This window comes from Capsicum annuum, unplaced genomic scaffold, assembly GCF_002878395.1.
Source record: "Capsicum annuum cultivar UCD-10X-F1 unplaced genomic scaffold, UCD10Xv1.1 ctg1491, whole genome shotgun sequence".
NCBI classification, from domain to species: Eukaryota; Viridiplantae; Streptophyta; class Magnoliopsida; order Solanales; family Solanaceae; genus Capsicum; species Capsicum annuum.
The window spans coordinates 478,266-489,636 of record NW_025820326.1 but is presented as its reverse complement, the minus strand read 5'-3'; the positions used below and the strand labels follow the sequence as shown (position 1 = coordinate 489,636).

Below are 11,371 nucleotides of genomic sequence, written 5' to 3'. Positions count from 1 at the left end.
CATTTAATAATCAGCGTTGTAACAAGGTTGGTTAACCTGAGGTAAAATTTGGGCAGTAATAGAAATTTCCTAAGTCCGAGAGGATTAGGGAATTAAATGCTTAAGTAGGTCGAGAGACATTTAAGCATAACATCAATAAAGATAACTTTTTATCCTACCCACCGTGAGAATCTTGAATCACTTTTAGCATCAGTCATGTACCGGAAGCCCTAGTGAACATAATTCTGGTTATTTCATAAACTCTTGAATTACAAACACCGAAAGTAAAAAGACAAACAACAACTTTTTAAACCTAAACCCCTCATTTCAGGAAATATTAAACTATCAGTGGATTAAATCACAAACAACTTGAGTTCACACCATATTCCCTGCGGGATTCGACCCCATCATAGTTGGGTTTTATATTGAAATTGATCGCTTACACTAATTCAAGAGTATAATTTGAGTGTTATCAAAAATGGCACTGTTGCTGGGGAATACGGTTGTAAGCTGAAGTTTGTATGCGCTAATTGACTTTTAGTTAAGTTTCCTAGATTTACGTTTATTTGTTGTTTTTATTTATTTGCAGGGTTTTATAGTGTAAGCCAAGCACCAGAAGTTCTGGAGAAACATTATTACCACTAAATCTGGAACCGCAATGAATAGAAAGAATGGCAGAACAGAAAGAGGCTAACAGACTGACAGCCTTAGCTAGAGCTCAGGTGAATGTGCAAAATGTCAGGCAACATGCACAACATCCAAACCCTGAGGATGAATATTTGGGGGACGAGGAGTTATTGAACCCTGGTAACCCAAGGCGAGCAGAGCGAATAGCTGTACAAGTGCCACATTATGTTAACTAAATCCATCCGTTCCAAAGAAGGCAAGAGTACCAGCTAGTCCAGTATAATTTGAATGATGATGATGATGGCATAGATGAGGTAGGTGCAACGGGTACAATTATTCCTCCACCATTGGCACATGGAGCCAAGTTCAACATTACGAGTACTATGATCCAACTCCTCAATCTGAAGGGGTTGTTTAGTGGCCTTCCTGGGGATGATCCAAACCTACATTTAGTGAATTTTGTCACCATTTACAAATCTTTTAATAACCCAGGAGTAGTCTAGAACGCTATTCGTTTGAGGTTGTTCCCGTTGTCTTTATCTGGGGAGGCATCATTATAGATGAATGATCTTACGTCTGATTCCATCACCCACTGGAGGTAATTGAAATAAGCATTCCTAGAATGGTTTTTTCCACCCTCCAAGAGGGTATAGTTGAGGGATGAAATCAGTAATTTTAGACAGTTTCCTACTGAAGCTTTGTATAAGACTTTGGAGAGATTTAATAAGAAGCTAACACAGTGTCCGAACCACAATATGATGGGCCTATACTTGATGGAGACTTTATACAGCGCCCTCAACTCTGTAACAAAGTAGATTGTAGATAATACTGCTGGTGGTTCATTTGTTGATCTGTCTTTTTAAGATGCCTCAAATATGCTAAATAGGATGACCAAACAGAGTCGAGCTTGGCATACCAGGGAGTCTGTGGTAGCAATCCCAACTATTTCTATTGGTATATCTATTAAACAATGTAAGAGAGATGAAGAGTGAGATAAAGACATGGCCCATCTAAAGACTCAAATAGACTTGCTCACCAAGAACTTATTATTAGGGAAGACTAAGAAAGTGAAATTTGAAATATCTCAAGATCGAGTGGATGTGGAACCTGAAAAAGAGGCGAATTATGTTAATAATCAGGGGGTTTCCAAGGAAATAGCCAAGGGAACCAAGGTTGGAATGTTTATGACAAGTCTGGTTAAAAAGACAGGGAGCAAGGAAACTAGTGAAGTAATAATGAAAGGAGTGGTTTATATGTTCCTTTTAAAAATTAGGAAGCTGCTACAACTAGCTCTAGAAAGATGTCTATGGAGAACATGATAGAGAAATTATTGAAGAGAGTTGAGGCCACTGACTCTGGTGTAACCACTATGAAGACCGATCTGACATCCATCAGTCAGTTGGTGCACTCATACTCCACTACCATCAAATAGTTGGAGCAGCAGATGAGCCAACTTTCCACTATATTTAACCGAAGAAAAAGCGAAACGTTACCAAGCCATATGGTTCAAAAACTGGGGAATGATGGCTCATGTATGGATATTACCACTAGGAGTGGTAAGATATTACCTGGCCCTTTTGTGGGAAAATTTGTAGATGGTGAGGTAGTTGTTGATAAATCCGAAGAAAGCAATCCAGTGGAGTTTGAAAAGCTGAATATTTTTATTAATACTTCAGAGAAGGAAAGAGAGAAGGAAAAAGAGTGGTGTTGAAAACTATCCTAGGACCACCACTTCCTTTTCTTCAAAGATTGAAGAAGAAGGCTGAGGATGCAAAATTCAGGAAATTCCTAACAATGCTCAACCAATTAGCAATAAATGTGCCTTTGGTTGAGGCATTTGAGCAAATACCACGATATGCAAAGTTCATGAAGGACCTTATGACCAAGAAATGGAAGGTTATTCATGAGCCAGAGGACAATCTTATCCATTGTGGTGCTATCTCTACAAGGTCTTTAGTTCCAAAAAAGGCAGACCCGGGAGCGTTTACCATTCTGTGTACTATTAGTTCCCTGAAATTCACCAAAGCATTATGCGATTTAGGGGATAGTATAAACCTAATGCCACTTTATGTGAACAAGAAACTGGGCTTGGAGAATCTTACCCCAACAAATATGCAGTTGATGATGGCCGAGAGGTCTATGAAGCAGCCTGTGGGCATATTACACGATGTTTTAGTAAAGGTAGACGATTTTACTCTGCCTGCTGATTTTGTAGTCCTAGATTGTGAGGTGGTCTTTAAAGTTCCCATCATCTTAGGTAGAGCATTCATTGCAACCAGAAGTGTGATCGTAGACATGGAGCTGAACGAGCTGAAGTTCAGGCAAAATGATAAGGAAGCACGCTTTGAGATAAACTCATCCATGACTCAGCAAAAAAAGATGGGTGTTTGGTCAATCATTGATATGTTCTATAAAGATGATAAAAGGGTATCAACAGGTTATCTTGGCGAAGTCTGAGTAGTCAAGATAACCAAGTCGTGCCGCGATAGTAAATCAGGTGCTATTGGGAGGCAACCTAAAATTTTATATTCCAGTAAAGTATTTATTTTTGTAGTTAGGATTTAGTTCACAGAAGGTGGAAAACTGATGAAATCAATAGAAAATGTCCTGATGGCAATCTTGATAAGCCATCAAAACTGTGATAAGCTATCAGAATTATCGTCAGAGAGGCCAATTTTGAATTGAAGTTCTATTAAGGCTGACGAAATACATGATAGGTCATCACACCTGTTACAAGCCGTCATAAGATGTCATCATAAAGTAACTTAATAACCAAATCTAGGCCAATTATAAAGATCCAACCCGGGCCTAGTCGAACCTTTCCACCTTCCCGCTTGTTTTTACTTTCTTTTAAGTTAATTTCCTTTAATATTTAGAGTATTTTATTTCATTATTCAAAAAAAATTCCAAGTAAAACAAAAGGAGAAAAAAAGGCCGAAAAAAGAGGAGTTAAAGAAAGTAAGAATGGAGTCCCTAGCTGACAATAAAAGATGGGTGAAGGCTTTGAAAGTCAGGGTTGCAGGCACCTCATCTAGCAGACCTCCTGCCACTGTAAGGCCAGAAGCTCCTGATGGAGAAAAGGTAGTAGATGATGATGCAGTAGGGTCAAAAACCTATAAACCCTGGGATTGATCTATTCCAGGTATACTCTAACCCTTAGTTTTTATTTATTTTCAATTTTAAGTTAAGGGTGTAGGGTAGGATGTTATTGTAATAATTTTTGGTAGATAATTAGGAGTAATACAGGTACTTGAGGTAGTTAGCTTGTTTTGTGACTTTTGAGCACCTCTCCATTGATCTGAGTTTATAACTATATGAATTGCATTCATCTATGACTGCGGTGCATATTTTTGTGGCATTAGTCTACAACTTGACGATTTTTTCTGAACAAATTGCATGAATTGGATAAGTAATTATATGTGATGTACTTGTGTGCCATGTGTGTGTGAGGTCCTACTCAGCTGCTACGTGTCAAATTTAGAACTTTCCTTGATAGTCATGCCTAGGTTGTAGGATAGGGGTTAGCAAAATATAATAGGCCGTTTTTTATTATAACCCACTTTCATCCTAAATGACCTTCCCAATGTGAATAATATCCCTTGATCCCTAATTTGAGCCTATATGCCTATTTCTTTCTGTGAAGCCTCTCACCTTCCTGTTTACCTTACAATGAACCTATTTTGGCCTTGGTCCTCCTTGGACACTGTGCACCTTGACTTAGGCAAACAGCCTAAGTTGAGGGTGGCTATCATAGGGGTGCGTGATGCAAAATGAGCATGAAGAGAGGCAGAATAAGAGAAAAGAATAAAAAGTTGGGTGTGGTGAAAAAGGAATAAAAAAGAGAAAGTTGTGTTAAAGATGATAGAAAGATAATATGATGATTGAAAAGACCGCATCCATTTTAAGAATGTGTGATCAATAAAAGAAGAAGAAGAAAAGAAGGCTAAGAAGTGAAACCCTAAGAGTTTGGTATAGTGTCAAGGAGGTATAGTCACTCTAAAATATCCATGAATATCATACCAGCCCCTAGCCTACATTACAAGCCTAAGAAAATCCCTAAAGTGATCCTAAATGACCAACCTGATGATTTAGGTACTGACTATAAGGGAAAGCCTATGGTATTTGACATGCAGTGTTTGGAACTTTATTCTGAGAGTGAGACTTGTGATTATCCCTATGTTTATGTATGTGAATTCTTATATGAGTGGAAAAGGGATTTCTTTGTTGTGATGGCACATTGGGTATGTTGCTAAGTCACTGACTTGTTCAAATAGTGTGATCTTGGTATGGCATGATTTTTATTGTTGAATTTTTGACGTATCTTAATGCTTGTGAGTTGTATGTTTGTTCTTCAAAACATCAATAGTGAGTTTTAAATTGACTGACCTTGGAGATGGTGAAATTATTCTGAACTAATATGAGTAGTTAGCTGCCAAATTATATTTTGTATTCTCTTAGTTATGTTTTGGTTGCTTGAGGACAAGCAATTGTTTTAAATTTGGCAGTGTTGATGTGTGAGCATATGCTAACACATTTAAGGCTTTTAACTCTAAATAATTGTAAGGTCTTGAGAAACTTTAGTTATTTTTGATTATTTATGTTTGATTTTGCAGTTTAAGTTGATATGATAGAGATCCAACAAAAATGAAAGCAAAAAGGTTGAAATTTGAAGAAATCTGAAGAAAAGTGTGGCTAACAACCTTTGTGATATGTCATAATCCCTGTGATAAGCTATCAGGTTGGTCGTCATTAGTAGACAGAGAATTGGCCTAAAGTGAAAGTTGTGACAACATTTTATGATAATCCGTCAAGGGTCTGATAAATTATCAAGTTTGTCATCATACTTAAATAGGGAATGAGTTCCAGCTGGTAGAATCGATGACATTTTGTGATAGGCCATCATAATAGTGATAAGTCGTCAGGAATGCCGTCAGAATTAGGCAGGATATGAGAATTGGAGCAAAAGTATGACGACATTTTTGATAAGTGTCACGGTCCTGATAAGCTGTCAGAAGTTGCCGTCAACCTAAGACAGGACTAGTGCAGATTTGAAGAAGACCTGACGACATTCTTGATAAGTCGTCAGGATCCTGATAAGGCGCGTCACCAATAGTCGTCGTCTATTTAGAGAAAAAATTGTAACCTTGATTTTGTTTCCTTATTTAGGTAAACTATTTAAAGCTTTGTTTTAGGGTTTTCAAAAAATTATTGTTGTTATTATCATTATTATTCCGCACAAGGTCGACAGTTTGAGTTTGTGGATAGCATATTTTGATATTTTCTCTTTACTTCTTGACTTGAACTACACACCTATTTTTGAGAGATTATTATCAGTATTTTTGGATTTTTCCTTTGTGATCTAATCTGCGATTCACTAGTTATTATTCATCTCTGTAAGTTTATCTTTCAAATCATGAATTCAATTATGCGTTTCGTTCGTTACATCATGAGTGGCTAAACTTCATTAACCTGAGTTATAGGATCTAGGGTTAGGTCTTGATGAAGTGCTAAGTATTCAATATTCAAAAGGTGGTAGGATATCTTGATAATTTTGAAGTTTTAATTAACGTCTGTTGGTTCCAAATAGTAGACACACCTACTTATATTTGCTTGAGAAAGAAATCAAATATTGTAGGAAGTGAATTATCAAACGGGACTCAGAAATACTTCATTTAATAATAAGCGTTGTAACAAGGTTAGTTAAGCTGAGGTAAAATTTGGGCAGTAATAGAAATTCTCTAATTTTGAGAGGATTAGGGAATTAAACGCTTAAGTAGGTCGAGAGACATTTTAGCATAACATCGATAAAGATAGCTTTTTATTCTACCCACCGTGAGAATCTTGAATCACTTTTAGCATTTGTCATGTACCGGAAGCCCTAGTGAACATAATTTTGGTTATTTCATAAACTCTTGATTTACAAACACTGAAAGTAAAGTGACAAACAACAACTTGTTAAACCTAAACCCCCCATTTCAGGAAACATTAAACTATCAATGGATTAAATCGTAAATAACTTGAGTTCACACCATATTCCATGTGGGATTCGACCCCAACCTAGTTGGGTTTTATATTGACAACAATCACTTACACCCATTCAATAGTGTAATTTGAGCGTTATTAAGAACTGGTTCTATAAGGGCATCAATTTCAATTTGTGAAGTCTAGCTTAGAATTCCCTAATTTCTTCCTTGAGGAAATTGACTTCTCTTTGAAGATCACTAATAGAAGGTTCTCTTCTAGTGTCAAACCACTGCATGACATCTTTTACACTAAAAGGGGTAACCTTGGGTTTGTCATCATATTTTTGCTGAGTGACTAGCCTTTTGAGTTCTAAAAGATATTTTCATTTTGCCTCATCATCTATGAAATGTTCGATGGTGGCAAACAAAGTTTCAACAGTATTTTCTAAAAGAGTGCTTATAGATTTGCTATCACCATAGCAAAATGTTCCTTTACAGTTGCAATCTGTCTTACTTTTTTCAAAATCGGACTTAGAATTATTTGCAACATTGATGAATTCTTCATCGCTGTATTCTCCTTCTTTTGAAGAATCCTCAGACTAATTCCTCTTCTTCGAGGATAGAACATAACTTTTCTTTAGTTTTTTCATCAATTCCTAAAATATTTATCTTCTTCCTCTTTTTCTTGTATCGAGGACATTGATTGGATCTGTGACCTCTTTTTCCACATGTCCAACATTCATCCTCAGAAGAATCCTTGGATGAAGATTTTCCTTCTAAATCTTTAATTAGGTCCTTTTTCTTTTCGCTCTTTGCCTTATCTCTTTTTTCTAGAGGAGGATAATTTTCTTGAGACCTTATTTTCTTTTCTTTTAGAAGAAGTTAGGGTAAACTTTTGAAAACCAAAGTCTTGGCAGAAACTTTCAAGTTCTGAAGAACATAATTTTTGCTCTTTCTTGATCTGTTCTTTTAACTTTAAGTCAGTGCAAAGTTCAAAGGAGACGATGGTAGTAATACTAGAAAGGTTGCCATAAGTTAGGTTTTCATAGGGTATCTTCCCTTAGCACCTATCTCTAATTTTAGTTCGAACCTTTTCAGCAAACAGAGGAGGGAGTCCACTAATAAATCTTTCTTTCTAGAAATCATTATTGCAATCTTCCCTAATCATGACCTTTTGGATGAATATATCTTTGTACCATTTGAAATCTCCAAACATTTTACAGTATAGATTATTAAGGATTTCAAGATTCCTATCTTGAAAAAGTTTAGGTTCACCAATAAAATGTTTGGCTATGCAACATAGTAAAGTTACAGTAGCATCCTCCACAGGCTCTATTGCAGTAGTTTGAACTTCATTTTTAGTCTTTATGACTTCTTTGAAGGTTACCGCCTCAAGAATCTTATTTTTTTCCTCTTTGGTGAGATAATTGTCCCACCAGTACCTTAACATTCCAGTGAATCTTGCTATTAGCATATGAGCAAAATGTTTATCCCCACTTTTCTTGAGATTATAAGCAGTAATAGCAATTCCCATGTCATGGAGCTTATTATAAATTTGATGCTCAGCAAGGCCATCAATGTTCCATTCAGTTATGATTCCTTAATCATTAGAAAATGATGAAAGGAAAACATTTTCCTCGAACTGCACATCTGGGAAAGAAGGCCTGGCGTAAAAATTCTTTTTGTTATGATATTAACCTATTTTGATGTAATGAATTTGTTCCTTAGATTCATTAATCATCCCTATTTTGTCAGCCATGGGTTTACTTCCAGAAGGACCAGGGTTTTTAGTGGTTTTACTACTGGAAGGTTTTGCAATAGGTTTTTCAGTAGGTTTACTACTGGATAGTTTAAGCCTCATTAGCTGGTCATTGATTTGTTCTAAAATCTCTGGATCAGTGGAGATTTGACTATTGAGCTTAGGGAACCTATCTCTAGAAAATTCAGGGATCTTAAAAATGGGATTAGCCTCTATGTGAGGATTATATTTGGATGTACAAGTCTTATCACCAATCGAAGTAGAGCCTTTGGATTTTTCAATTTATTTGGCAACAACATACAACAACTGATTAGTGTAGTTGTTTTTCGCAAGAACTCTATTAATAGTGGTCGTTGTAATGAGGGCGGTGTCTCTACCCATGGCTTTTTTGAAAGGAGAAGCTTGAATAATATCATCTCTATAAGGAATAGTAATTTCTTCCAACGGAGGAATAGAGCTCTCTATGATTGCATTCTTAAGATGCCACATATTAATCAGGACTTGGAAGGAGGCTTTCTAGTTTCCCATTTGACCTGAATATTCAAACCACTTGAAGAACTCTATTGTGGTTATGAATCTTTACATATTAGCAAACTAGTTGTTTTGCAAAGAGCGAAAAAAAAGGACCTAAGAGAAGATTTAGAAGGAAAAAATCTTCATCCAAGGATTCTTCAGAGGATGAATGTTGGACTTGTGGAAAAAAGGGTCACAGATCCAATCAATGTCCTCGAAAAAAAAAGAGGAAGAGGATAAATCTTCTAGGAATATATGAAGAAACTAAACAAAAGTTTTGTTCTATCCTCAAAGAAGAGGAATCTGAGTCTAAGGATTCTTCGGAAAAAGGAGAATGCAGCAATGAAGAATTCATCAATGTTACAAATAATTCAAAGTCTGAGTCTGGAAAAAGTGAGATGGATTGCAACTCTAAAGGAATATTTTGCTACTGTGATAAAAAATCTGTAAGCACTCTTTAAGAAAATACTGTTGAAACTTTGTTTGCCACTATCGAACATATCAGAGATGATGAGGCAAAACGAAAGTATCTTTTAGAACTAAAAAGGCTTATCACTCAGCAAAAATATGATGACAAACCCAAGGTTACCCCTTTCAGTATGAAAGATGTCATGTAAAGGTTTGACACTAGAAGAGAACCTTATATTAGTGATCTTCGAAGAGAAGTCAATTTCCTCAAGGAATAAATTAGGGAAGTCAAAGCTAGACTTCATAAAATTGAAATTTATCCCCTTACAGAACAAGTTCTCAAAAAGGTTAATCCACACGAAAAAGGAACTTCAGGTAGCAAAGACTTTTCTATTGAAGATATGGAAAATAATGATGAGAAGGATCCATGTATTGATGTAATCTCTCAGGTTAAACCTCTTAGCAATCATATTTTGATCAAACTTGTTATTAATAATGATCTAATCCTTAACAAAGTTGCTTTATTTGATAGTGGTGCAGACAGAAACTGCATTGTCGAAGGACTTCTCCCCACTAAATATCTCAAGAAAGGAACTACAAAACTCTATGGTGCTACAAGTAAAAGGATTGTTATTTACTACACCTACCTAAAGCCCATATTTGCAAAAATAGAATTTGTCTTGTTAATGATTTTGTGATTACAAAAGATATTAACGAAGAAATAATTTTGGGATTACCATTAGCAACCCAGTTAAAACCCTATCTTATAGATTTTACTCATATAAGCAGTACAGTTCTAGGGGTAGAACTTGCTTTCACTCTCATAAAAACTATGACTTTAGAAGAAAGTCAATTTCTACATAAACATACTGCCTTTAGAATAAATGTGTTGCAAAATCAAATTGGTTTTATAAAAAAATGATATTAAAAATGCAAAAATTGAGCAAATTTTAAAAAAATGATATCCAAAATTTCCAATCTTCAAAGAACTTTTGAAAAATAAATTTGCTTAGACTTTCCTAATACATTTTGGGATAGGAAATCACGCACTGTTGATTTACCTTACATAAAAGGGTTCAATGAAAAGGCCATTTCCACTAAAGCTAGGCCGATCCAAATGAACCATGATTTAATGGAAATTTGTAAAAAAGAAATAGATAACCTTTTAAAAAATAATATTATTCGCCCTTTAAAATCTCCTTGGATCTGTTCAGTCTTTTATGTTAACAATGCTGCGGAGAAAGAATGGGGCGCTCCCAGACTTGTTATTAATTACAAACCCTTAAATAATGTTTTAAGATGAATTCGTTATCCTATCCCTAACAAAAGGGATCTTTTGAAACGTACCTATAAAGCTAATATTTATAGTAAGTTTGATATGAAGTCGGAATTTGGGAAAATTTGGATTTCTGAAAAAGATACATACAAAACTACTTTCAATGTCCCATTTTGACAATTTCAATGGAATGTTATGCCTTTCGGGTTAAAGAATGCCCTTTCAGGATTTCAAAATATCATGAATAGTATTTTCAACCACATTAGTCATATATCAATTGTTTATATTGATTATGTTTTAATGTTTTTTGAGTGACATAGATTCTCATTTTAAACACCTAAATATTTTCTTTACAATTGTCCAGCACAATGGCCTTGTCGTTAGTGCTAGAAAAATAAATCTCTTTCAAATAAAAATAAGATTTCTTAGGCATGATTTGTATCAAGGTTCTTATAAACCAATTTGAAGGGCCATTGAGTTTGCAGAAAATTTTTTTGATGTCATTATCAACAAGACTCAACTCCAAAAGTTTCTAGGAAGCCTTAACTATATTGCAGATTTCATTCCCAAGGTAAGACAAGTCTGTAAACCTCTTTTTGATAGGTTGAAAAATAATCCCCTTCCTTGGAAGGAAGAACATACTAATGTTGTTATAAAGGTAAAGGATATGGTTAATGATTTACCCTACCTCGGGATCCCTCATAAAGTAGTCAGGGTGAGGGATCCCGAGGCAGGGTAAATCTTTAACCATATTCTTTACCTTTATAACAGCATTAGTATGTTCTTCCTTCCAAGGAAAGGGATTCTTTTTCAACCTGTCAAAAAGAGGTTTACAGACTAGTCTTA

At 35.4% G+C, this 11,371-nt stretch overlaps 1 protein-coding gene across 1 annotated transcript; it reads left to right on the top strand.

Moving 5' to 3' along the window:
- Window positions 1–650: 650 nt before the first annotated feature.
- On the top strand, window positions 651–3,063 carry LOC124890295. The gene is made up of 3 exons (XM_047402159.1): window positions 651–821; window positions 1,880–2,004; window positions 2,355–3,063. The coding sequence occupies exons 1-3, from the start codon at window positions 651–653 to the stop codon at window positions 3,061–3,063; spliced, it is 1,005 nt and encodes a 334-aa protein (XP_047258115.1).
- Window positions 3,064–11,371: the final 8,308 nt, after the last annotated feature.